Here is an 11,136-nt window from a genome sequence, read left to right as displayed (position 1 = left end):
GAGCGGAAGAGTTTTTTAAGCAGCGAATATCTATGCAAATACAACGGGGAAACGCGATTTGTGTAATGGGTACGCTTCCCTATCAGGATAGCATAGAGGAAGTTTTTCTGTTATAATGACGTTCTGTTTTGGTACTAAGTTTGTACTTGTACAACGATACTTATTAAAGGTCTAGCCAATTAATGGACGGGTTTTGATTTTATTACGTAACGCTTAGGGGAGGGGATCTCAGTTTTGTTAGCATTAGTGACACAGGGGGAGGGAAGTATTCAAAACCGTGAATTTTGGCGTTACGTAATTTATGGATGGCCCCTTATTAATTTTCATGTACTAACGTATTACTCCATGTACAGTCGTAATAAATATTATTTCAATCGTATTATTACAATCGTATTATTCGTAAAGTCGTATTAATACAAAATCGTATTAAATTTTGTACAATCGTATTTGTAATTATTAATTTTCATGTACTAACGTATTACTCCATTACAGTTTTTGATTACAGTCGTAATAAATATTATTTCATGTATTTGTAAGTACATGTCGGTATATTATGGTCCATGAACTTGTATACTTGATGTGAAAGCTGTACGTGCGCAACATCCGGTTGCTGATTGTGAGAGCCACTGAGAGGGTGGAATCAGGAAAAAAGTTTCCAAAGGTTTATATTTAAACAAACGCACCGGAAGTCGCATTACAATCTCGTCATATTTTGATAAAACTCCACATAAAATTATTGAAGATTGTTTTGGCACCAAACCACGGTTCCGGCATTTCACAAATTTTAAAGCACTTGTATCAAAAATTTTAAATTTCATTCAAGCTGACACATGTGCAAAAAATCGGTCAATACCTTTTATGAATTGTATTGCCCAGTCGGATATTGCGTGCACATACGGTGTTAACGCCAATGTACAAGAATAATATCATTTGGCTCCAAATTTAAATGTCATAACACACCATGCACAAAAGTGAAGTACATAAGTTAGTAAGCTAGTTAAGCATGTAAGTTGACGAATTTTAGGATAAGTACAATACTGTACTACAATTAAGGTTTGTAGGTGTATTAACGCATGTTGGTAAGACGGACACAATTTATAGTTTGCTAACGATGTTCCCGCAATCTCGCTAGTGTGTCACCAATTTTTCGTCGTGGTTAGTTAAAATAACCAAATGTTCAAAAATCCCGAAGCAGTTCGTTTTACTAAAGAATTATAAATTAGCGCAGTTATTACGGCCAAGGAGTCGAAGTACAATAGTTGTACACGTACGAGTAACACGGAGTACAGAATGAGCCTTTTAACCGTTAACATCAGTAACGTTTAGCCCCTCGGGTGTCCCATACGGCCATCAGATTTCCTCCGCTCCTTCGACAGCGTCATTTGACTCATGTTTGACCTTAATCATTAAACGGTTCAAAGCGTAGAGTGTTAGCTTAGTCAGCTTGCACACGTCCAGGCAGCGCAAAGCATCGGCATCCCAGTTAGTGAGTTTGTAGTGAACATCTTCCCGTGGATCATCACTCTGGCAGATGGTCAACATCTGTCAACATGCAACTCAGGGGTTCGGAAAACTTATTATTTTTATTAAAATAAATACTCGTAACGCACGAACTGCGTATTGCGTTGCATCAGTTTAAACTTTAAACTGAGGCGCTTTAGCAACTACGCAAATACAGTACGTACTTGTACTTGTACTATAGCCTCACGACTCCACTTGTCAGACTCATCGTCAACAGACTCCTGAATCCATTCCGAGAGAACCGTTAGGCTGGGACCCATCATTGGTAAACTGGCCTCCATCAAATCCCATAGTGCGATGTCGGAGAAAGTGGCATTTAAACTGAGCACACCGGAAAAAGTTTGCTCCTCGCACAGGTACGTCAAAATCATCAGATATTTGCAATTCGTAAAACGCAGAACCTCAATCACCGGTGCCGCGGACGAACAAGCTTGGGCAACCGAATGTAGCATTACGTTTACATTACACGGAATTTCCCAAGCCAATCGATTGAAGATCACCTGTTACGTGGGGCCTTATGGGCGCCCACGTACCTTCGACGGCGAAACAGCGGCGAACCCGGATTGAGGCTTTAATGCCGAAATCTAACTCGCGCACCGTGGCGCAGCAAAACCAGACTAATGAGATCGGATCCTACAGCCAGCGCAGCTGTGCTGTAGGTCCGTCAAAACAGCAGCAATGTGTGGGATGGAAATCCCCAGAACAGCAAAACACAATGGCGAATGGCCAATCATGAAGGCGGAGCTATCGGCCTTCACACACCGTAAACCGGTTCACCGGCGGCTGCCCTTGCCGATGGGATAAAACGCTTATGAGCCCGAGACAGTCTTTCATATCGTCACAGCTTTTCCCTTCTATCGCGTTGGTAATGATGACTCGTTCGGTGATTGTGCTCACGCAGTACTGAAGAGTTCTGCCGACCATGAGACTTCGATGTGTATCAGGATTGAAAAAGATATCGCTATTCATATACGATGGCAAAAAGGAGACTCGAAGTTCTCGAAAGTTTGACGTCTGGGTTAGTACCGTATTCCACAGCGCGCATACACGGCGGTATTTCACTTGATCATAACTGTCCACATATTGAAGAATGTTTTCAAGAATTTCTACCGGCAACACTGACAAGAACTCATCTGAATCGTCGGGATTGGATTTCGTGTTGGTTTCGTCGGTTTTGCGCCCGTCGGCGTCCTTGGGTGAAATCCAGCCAGATTCGCCAAAAGTCCACCCGCGGGCAAAGCGGCTTTCCATTTCTTCTCTTGCGTTTTCCAAAGCGACTACCTGTCGTGCCAAATAACGTTCAATACTACGAGTGCTTAGTGCTTACTACAATACTCAGTAATCAGTACTGCTATATCTATAACGTTAATGAAACACCTGACTGCTAATTTGAGATCCAATTTTTGCAAAAGCGTTGGTGCATTAATTCACTGCGCCACTGACCAGATCGTGCATCTGGAAGCTCCTCGATCTGAACCCACTCCAGGCTACCAGCGCCCCAGGTATTAAGTAGCAAGGATAAATACTCCACGGCCACGTGGTGAGATTGTTCATCCAAAGATTCCATAGAGGAAGCGAAAGGCAATGATTGTCAATGGTTTCCGGCAGCGAATACCTTTGTACGTTGAAATGACCCGCACTAATGATGCGCTCGTTTAAATCGTCTGGCGACGGCGCAGTGCGGACTGCCTGAGGATCCACCAGTTCTCTGCAGACGACTGAGTCACACTGCACCTCAATGAAAACGTATTTCGACTGGAACAGATAGTCAGAGTACAGAAACAGCCGGATACCAAGTCCATGGCTGACTGGTCGATGTTCGCGCTAACACTTCAATAAACGTTTTAAGGGACTTCAATGCAATATCCACCGGCGAATATGGGTCTGGCGCGTCGTCTTCGTCGTAATAGCCGTTCCATCTCTGGCTTTCGAAGACCTTCCCGTACTCCACAAAATGGGCACGTCGACCGGGGCAGTCGAAGTCGATAATGAGGCCATCTTGAGCAATGTTTATGACCGTTCCGTATTCGAGGCCAAAACCGTCGTCTCGCACAACGTCTACTGCATTCCACCTGTAAACGTTCTCGGTTTTGAACAAAAAGCGCATTTTGATTCCAAGCCAGTGTTTATTCTGGACGTGATACGGATAATACTGTACAGATTGCGAAAATCAGTGCGGTTTTGTACATACACAATAACTAAAGGCAAACCAGACCAATAAAAACACCAAGTTTACAGAACCTGCACTGCAACAGAGAAAACGGCAAGTGATGATGGTATCGCCTTGCAACAGGAAATTTTGCTATCTGTCGGCGTTGCTTCGATCTACGCGCGGAACACAGAGAAATCTGATTGCTGCCGCACTGTATCGCGCGCTATCGTAAACACAAGTTACACATACCATGGAATGATTGTATGTGTAATGTGAACAAATGAATTTTCTTTAGTTAGTTTTGTGAGGTTGCCCGTAATACGCGGCTATGCGCCACAAATAATAATGTTTAACAGTTTAGTACTAATATTAATTTTTGTTGTTGTTGTAAAATTCATGATAATTATATCTGTGAGCGTTTGCGCCCGTTACGCATCGCGCATCGCTTACACAGAGCAACGGGCCTGTCCCATTTATAAGTTGTAGTTTATTTAAGGAATACAAATTAGAGCAATTTTTAACCGGACAGTGGCGAATCTAGGCGGGTTTGGGAGAGGGTGGACCAGAGAACTCGCACCAAAAGGGGAGTATTCTCTCGATTTTTCCGCAACCACCGTCTTATACAATTTCGCAGCATACCCCTCTTTTGCGAATTTTTTTGGCGTCCGAGTTACGGAAGGATGGCCCCTCGAGTCCCGCCTTAAATTCGCCACGGCAGCCGGAAATTCGAATTACAGTATTCGCATGCACTGTGATGCTTTTGCCATTAACATCATTATCTTGTAGCTCCTTCGTGTGGTAGATACGACCGTCTAATTCCGCAACGTCAAGTGACTCATGTCTGAAACTAATCATTAAACGGTGCAATGCGTAGAGTGTTAGTTTGGTCAGCTTGCATATGTCGAGGCGGCGTAAAGCATCGGCATCCCAGTCAGTGAGCCTGTAGTGAATACCTTCCCGGGGATCATTGCTCTGGCAGGTGGTCAATATCTGTTAGAATGCAACACATGAGTTTAATAGCAAAATGTCATTTCACTAAAATACTAGTAGTAAATAAATAAGCAGCCACCCGAGAACATCTCAGCCCGAAGCCGGTAAGCTCACAGGTGTTCACTCACAGTGTGAGCGAGTCAAATCAGCGGTTGTTTGTGAGAGTGCGCTTACTATTATACTAATTTTACAACGAGCAAATGGTCATGAGCCTTCAGTAATAAATTCTGGTTATTAACTTGACAGTTTCAATAGCGGTTTTCCATCCAAATCGCAGAAACACCACTTGGAGATAAGTTGTAGAGGACGAAGTTTTAAGTAAACCACTTACAGAATCTTATAGAATAACAATAGAAAAGTTACGAAAGGGAGTGTGTGAGTACGTAAGTAAAGTGAACCAAAGCACGCGCAGCACAATGCATTGCGGGTTTTTGGCTTAGTGGCAGCAGTATAAATTCTACCAGATTCGTTTTAATACAGAGTGACTGTGTAAATGCAGTACCTCTTTTATAGCGTTACGACTCCAAGGGTTACCGTCAACAGTCGTCTTCTGAATCCACTGAGAGAGAACCGTTAGGCTCGAATCCATGACTGGTACACTGGTCTCCAACAAATCCCATAGTGCGAGGACAGAAAAAGAGGGATTTAAATTGAGAACACCAGAGAAGCTCCGCTCTTCATTTAGGTACCCCAAAATCATCAGATATTTGCTGTTGGTAAAACGAAGAATCTCAATCACCGGTGCCGCGGAGGAAAAAGTCTTGACAACCCAATCTAGCGCCACGTTAACATTCCACGGAATTTCCCATGCAAACCTATTGAAAATGACCGTAAGCCGTTTCTTCGGCGGCTGCCGTTGCATCTGGGATAAACCGGCTAGGAACCCGAGGCAGTCTGCTATATCGTTAGAGATGTTCCCTTCGAACGCGTTGGTTATGATGATTCGCTGGGTGATTGTGCTCAGGCAGTGCTGAAGAGTTCTGCCGACCATGACACTTCGACGCGTACCCGCATTGAAAACGACCTCGGTATGCGATGACAAAAAGGATACTCGAATTTCTCGAAAGTTCGACGGCTGAGTTAATACCGCATTCCACAGCGCACTCACACGACGGTACTTCACTTGTTCGTAACTGTCCACATACTGAAGAAGGTTTTCCAGAATTTCTACCGGCAACACTGACAAAGCCTCATTGGGATCAACGGGATTTGGTGTCGAGTTAGGATCGCCGGTTTTGCTCGCGTGACGGTCGTTTGGTGAAATCCAGCCACCGATAGATGCGTTAAAAGTCCACCCGCTGGCAATGCGTCTTTCCATATCATTTTTGGCGCAAACTAATTCGCGTACCTGAGGTCAAACACAGCTCTGTTACATGCTCATTGTTTATAGATAAAGATGCGTGGGAAACTAAAATAAAGTACAGTAACTGCATGTTGGCACGAAGAAGCCCAGGCGTCTGGGTTAATTTGCTGTACAAGTTTGTTTCTTCAGTTTCTAACCTTTTGTTGCACTAACCAGCTCCTCCGAGTTGAAGCTCTTTGATTTCAGCCCACTGATGGCAAACAACGTCGCAGGCAGCAGATGTAACGGATAAATATTGCACGGCCAGCTGCATAAAGTGTGCAGACAAAGTTTCCACAACGGAAGTGGATTCGAGCGGCCATCGATGGTATCCGGCAGCGAATACGACTGTATCCGGAAATGATCAGCGCCAATGCTGCGCTGGTGTAAATCATCTGCCGACGGTCCAATACGGACTGAGTAGGCATTCACCAATTGTCTGCAGACGCCTGAGACACACTGTACCTCGACAAAGGCGTACCGTGACTGGAACAGATAGTCAAAGTACAGGAATTTAGCGGGATGCCACGTCCACGGTTGACTGGTCGATGCGCGCGCTAAGACTTGGAACGCTTGATCAGAACGCAGCAGTGCGACATCCAACAGCGAGAATGGGCCGCAGCTTTCGTATTCGTCGTAATAGTCGTTCCGTTTTTGGCTTTCAAAGATCTTGTCATACCCTACAAATTCGGAGCGCCGGCCGGGACAGTCGAAGTCGATGATCAAGCCATTTTCCGCGGTGTTTATGACAATGCCGTATTCCAGTACAGCATCATCGCGCCGCACAACGTCAACTGCATTCCACTTGCAGATTGCACCAGTTTTGAGCAGTAAAGGCATTTGGTAAATGGCAGCCACAATTCAAAATGGAAAAATGCAGAATGCGAAAACTGATGTTCAATCGGTACGTTGGGTTTCGCTCAAGTTCGTGGGGGTACATAATGATTAAATGACTGATGGCAGACTACGGTGATCCAAGAACGCTGTAACAGGTATATACTGTATCTGTATATACGGTACGCTAAATAAATACGCTAAGTAAATACGGTACGGTTGTTTACTGTTCTACATCTGTTCTGTTGCTAGTCTCAGGGATCTGGTCATAAGTGACAGCATTCCGATATCTACACTGCAAGAGGGAAAACGGCAGGAGATAATTTTTCTTTGGGTGGTACAAAGTTCTCGACATCTGGACTGTACTGCCTTTCAACAGGAAATCGGTTGTTTATCTTCTGGTTCTCGTACAGTTTTATTCTGTGGCCTGTGCTGTACAGTATAGTAGTCCGATTGCTGCCGCAACATATCATGCGTAATCTCATATGTATATGTATGCGTCATGTAAAAGATGAAACGCTCTTATTCATCAACACAATTATCAACAACACTCTTTTTACCTTCAACACTATATTAATGTCGCAGCACGTTACACATATAAATCTTATTATCAGCCTTCGAGGCTTCAACATGAACGGCCCTTGTTTCACAACAAATCTACTTCCTTTACGCTGTACGCAGGGATCGGCAGTTGCACAATCTTCTGCATGCTGGGTTTGCGTTAATTTTAATATGGTTTTGCTTGACATTTCGCAATTATCAGTTTCCACTGACTTAATTTCCTTTTAACCCGTATTTGCTATTGGCCATACTAAGCTCGTATAAGGAAATTACACCAGGGTAAACCGAAAAAGGCATTTATTTCGGTGTAATAATAGTAATACACATTATGATTTAACATGTGCATCGCGAATAGAACCGAGGAACAAACAATCTTTAGCGCACATGTCGGACCACTGGCGCACACTGGCACTGCAAAGAAACAACCATGAAGTTGTCCACATCAATAGCAGGTTTTCTTCGCAAAGCCAACTTACAAGCAGATGCTCCAGTAGAGAATATTGAAGGCTAGAAAGGCCAGCGGGAAGATGATTCGCGAGAGAAAGTCCAGTTTGTGGGCGAGTGACGAGGGTATCCGAAAAGCGAAACTCTTGCGCTGGCTCTCAGGTTCGCTTACGAGCCGCTGCTCGTTGACACTTTTGTACTTTTGTAGTAGTAATAAGTAGTGTACGCTGGCAAACTCCAGGAGACTGGCGACGATCAGGAACAGGCACACACCGGTCCACACGTCAATCGCTGTCAACCACAAGAAACCATCAGTACCTAACCCTTCCTACGCGAGAACCTCTTCCTAGAGCTACAAAATTTGTCCTTGTTGTACAGTATTAATTTCGCAGTATTCCGCTTTGCCTGAGTTCTATCTTCATCGAGCCCATCCTGTCCCTCAGGTCATGAATTCGAGCAAAGCATGGAGTGTTTCAACAGTTTATGTAAAGGATTGTATTAATTATAGAAGAGAAAGATTGACCTTTTGTGTAGGTGGCAGACGGCAGCTCGGAAGTGATACCGGAAATGGTGGTGGTCATGGTTAGGAGTGTCGTCACACCGATCAGTACACGGGCCGTTGTAGCTTCCGCGTCAAACCAGAAGGAGATGAACGACACCAACACAAGCATGGCCTACATAATATATAAAAAACAGCGGAAAACAGTGGTGTATCAACAATGGTGAGTACGTACAGCTGCAGGACATGCGCTACATGATAATATGAACTGTCTAGCTTGTTATCAATTAGGTATGTAAATTTACTCACCGTAGGTAAGTACACTTGCAGAATGTAGAATGAGGTCTGGCGCTGCAGGCGTAATCTAGCTCTAACGCAACTGAATGTCCCTACATAGGCAAAGCGATTATTATTGAGTCCGTGATCAAAAGTCCGAGATATCTTACAGCTGGTCAAACTAAAGCTTTTCAGTCTTATCATACCGGTACTGGTGTGTATTGTACAGTCTTCGGCTTAGACGCCAACCAGGCGGAACCGCGGCATGGACACATCGAATCCCAGCTGTATGGGATGAGGAGGCTGGATGCTGTCACCGGTGTCCCACACAATCTCCACATCCTTACTCGTCGTTCCGACTAACCGAAAGGTCATCACTAATGCAGTAAGGCAGGGATCTAACTAGTGTAAACTGACTTACAACTGGACAGGGGGATCGCGCACACCTGCCGATCCATGGGGAACATCCGCAGATCCATGGAACATCCAAATTTCAACGTCAGACTAAACGTCCACATTATGCAATGTTACTATCAGTTTCCAGGTTTGTGTTGCTTATGCGGCGTACCGGAGACTCATTAATACGTCACCATTTGGATAAATCCGGGTTAGGACGTCTGAAAAACATTGCAAAGGTCACCACTTAGGTTTAGTCGTACAGATACTGGCCACTGACTAGGTTGTAGTATGTTGTGGAAATGAGCGGACTGTTCGTTGGCGAAGAAGAGATCCGCTTTCCAGATGCGAGCTGGCGAAGGTAGGGTGAGGTATTCATGGTTGGGCGCGTTAAACACCAGCCGGGGATCGTTCCACCGCAGGCGCAGGGTCATTTGTGCGACGGGGGACTGCATGGAAAAGATAACATTGCCATTATAACATGCAGCTTCCGCTGTATGTTAATGCACAAACGTTTTTCGTACAGAATACACCTGCATCTGTATAAACCAAATACGTAGGCTTTTGCTCTGTCATTTCGGTATTGGTTCTCAATTCTTACCATTGTTATGTCGTCCAGATGAAAAATACTCCGGAGGAGCATGCTGACCCGGATGCGAACGGGCTGAACTGTTCCTGCAAAATTATCGTTGACTTTAATTACAACTTCTAAGCTTTCAGTATAGTTGTATTGCAAAACGCATTCCGGTAATAATTCTCCCTATGAATACCGTAAAATACTCATATATTCGTTAATTTTCTTACCGCTGCCGTTGACAATCGGTTGGGGACGAACGTCTCTATCGTAACCGGACAGCAGAATGTCGAGGATTTCTTTCTCCGAGAATCTGTGGCTGCGGGGATCCCTGTACGATTACTGATTTGTGTTTATTCTGTTTTAATTTTTATCTCCGTTATGTTTTCATAGGCAGGTGAGCTGGCACTGACTTGTGTGTGCTATACTTTTACACATGTACTTATTACATAAGTTAATACAAGCCCAGCACGGATGAATACTGTCTTAGGATTTCGAGCATGTAAAAAGGTTAACTGCATATGGCACGATGTTTATTACAATAAGGAGGCACGAACAAAATAAACAGGCGTGAGCAGAACCTGTTATTCTTGCTAATTCGCAGTTCGCTAATTTCCAATGACAGTTCGATATAATAACGCATAGTAACAATCTGGGAATTTACAAACAGCCCATGTTAAGATAATGGCCACCATGGTAACAAGCTTTTGAGTGACCACTGGACTGTGGGAATTGGGCTTTTCAGAAATTTGAAGATGCAGGATTACTCTCGACACTGAGAGGATTCTGTAGAACTTTAGAGCGTGCAGATTGGATGTGTAGAACGGGAGAACATTGAGTACAACGGCAAAGTGTCGAGGACCCTTGTCACGTAGTTAGTATTCATATAATTACTGTAATAAATATATTTTCGCAACCTTCGTAATACATTTCGGCGCTATTTCATATTTTGTAAATAAATCACAGCTTTTTGGTTATAAATAATTAAATTCAGTAATTTATTACAATAACTGCGATGCAATGACAGTGCGGCGGTTTCATTAACAAATTACATCAGTTTTGAAATAAATAATTTATTATAAAGTAGAGGAATTTAACACCCTGATGTCAGCGATGTGTAAAACAAAATGAAAAGCAGATTAAAAAATATCTCGGTGAATTAATTTGTTTATCGGGCACTTTGGCAAGATATTGCGATAGCCGAGAAAATACTAACCGCCACCCAGAAGTGAATACGGGGGACAGACATCATTGCACGAGATGCCCACGCTCTGTTGTGTTGGCACACAACAAATTACGCTACCGGCAGATAAGGAAATGCCCGCACCCAACAGAAATTAGCGGGGGCGGGGGGGGGGGCGAAAAGGGGTTGTCAGAGCATTAACAAATAGCTGCCGCACAACTTATACTAAACCTAAACTAGGCTGATTTGAATAGCGTGTGTGGAAGATAACAGTCGCAAGATGTTGTACAGTAATTAAGGCCGATAGAACCGGTTATGCGGCAGGTTTTGCAGCATTTCTGCCGACAATGTGGTGTAACGGTGG

General features: G+C 43.9%; 2 protein-coding genes across 4 annotated transcripts; both read right to left on the bottom strand.

Moving 5' to 3' along the window:
- Window positions 1–1,186: 1,186 nt before the first annotated feature.
- Window positions 1,187–7,125, bottom strand: LOC129597373 (uncharacterized). 2 transcript variants are annotated; one of them, XM_055494873.1, is made up of 6 exons: window positions 6,180–7,125; window positions 5,166–6,011; window positions 4,313–4,663; window positions 2,965–3,593; window positions 1,686–2,802; window positions 1,187–1,542 (listed from the first exon to the last, which is right to left on the bottom strand). In XM_055494873.1, exons 1-4 carry the CDS (start codon window positions 6,843–6,845, stop codon window positions 3,366–3,368), a joined length of 2,091 nt encoding a protein of 696 aa, XP_055350848.1. In that variant the 5' UTR covers window positions 6,846–7,125; the 3' UTR covers window positions 1,187–1,542; window positions 1,686–2,802; window positions 2,965–3,365. The 2 variants fall into 2 exon arrangements, with proteins under 2 accessions (XP_055350848.1, XP_055350849.1); XM_055494874.1 differs by having other exon boundaries at window positions 4,409–4,663.
- Window positions 7,126–7,555: 430 nt separating this feature from the next.
- On the bottom strand, window positions 7,556–11,035 carry LOC129597368 (glutamate-gated chloride channel-like). 2 transcript variants are annotated; one of them, XM_055494861.1, is made up of 8 exons: window positions 9,820–11,035; window positions 9,617–9,690; window positions 9,296–9,464; window positions 9,188–9,236; window positions 9,041–9,123; window positions 8,826–8,978; window positions 8,653–8,732; window positions 8,467–8,518 (listed from the first exon to the last, which is right to left on the bottom strand). In XM_055494861.1, the coding sequence occupies exons 2-6, from the start codon at window positions 9,656–9,658 to the stop codon at window positions 8,857–8,859; spliced, it is 465 nt and encodes a 154-aa protein (XP_055350836.1). In that variant the 5' UTR covers window positions 9,659–9,690; window positions 9,820–11,035; the 3' UTR covers window positions 8,467–8,518; window positions 8,653–8,732; window positions 8,826–8,856. The 2 variants fall into 2 exon arrangements, with proteins under 2 accessions (XP_055350835.1, XP_055350836.1); XM_055494860.1 differs by lacking the exons at window positions 9,041–9,123; window positions 9,188–9,236; window positions 9,296–9,464; window positions 9,617–9,690; window positions 9,820–11,035 and adding exons at window positions 7,556–7,811; window positions 7,877–8,135 and having other exon boundaries at window positions 8,368–8,518; window positions 8,826–8,883.
- Between the last annotated feature and the right edge of the window lie 101 nt (window positions 11,036–11,136).

Source organism: Paramacrobiotus metropolitanus, unplaced genomic scaffold (assembly GCF_019649055.1).
Source record: "Paramacrobiotus metropolitanus isolate TYO unplaced genomic scaffold, Prichtersi_v1.0 Parri_scaffold0000104, whole genome shotgun sequence".
NCBI classification, from domain to species: Eukaryota; Metazoa; Tardigrada; class Eutardigrada; order Parachela; family Macrobiotidae; genus Paramacrobiotus; species Paramacrobiotus metropolitanus.
This window is presented reverse-complemented; position numbering and strand designations above follow the sequence as displayed.

Coding starts and splice junctions, on each gene's coding strand:
- LOC129597373 (XM_055494873.1), bottom strand. CDS start 6,845: ATGCCTTTACTGCTCAAAACTGGTGCAATCTGCAAGTGGAATGCAGTT. Junction 6,012..6,179: donor GCTTCAACTCGGAGGAGCTG/GTTAGTGCAACA, acceptor GTTTGACCTCAG/GTACGCGAATTAGTTTGCGC. Junction 3,594..4,312: donor AAAAAATTCGCAAAAGAGGG/GTATGCTGCGAA, acceptor GAACGTTTACAG/GTGGAATGCAGTAGACGTTG.
- LOC129597368 (XM_055494860.1), bottom strand. CDS start 8,515: ATGCTTGTGTTGGTGTCGTTCATCTCCTTCTGGTTTGACGCGGAAGCT. Junction 8,136..8,367: donor GTCTGCCACCTACACAAAAG/GTCAATCTTTCT, acceptor TGTGGTTGACAG/CGATTGACGTGTGGACCGGT. Junction 7,812..7,876: donor CTCTACTGGAGCATCTGCTT/GTAAGTTGGCTT, acceptor GTTTCTTTGCAG/TGCCAGTGTGCGCCAGTGGT.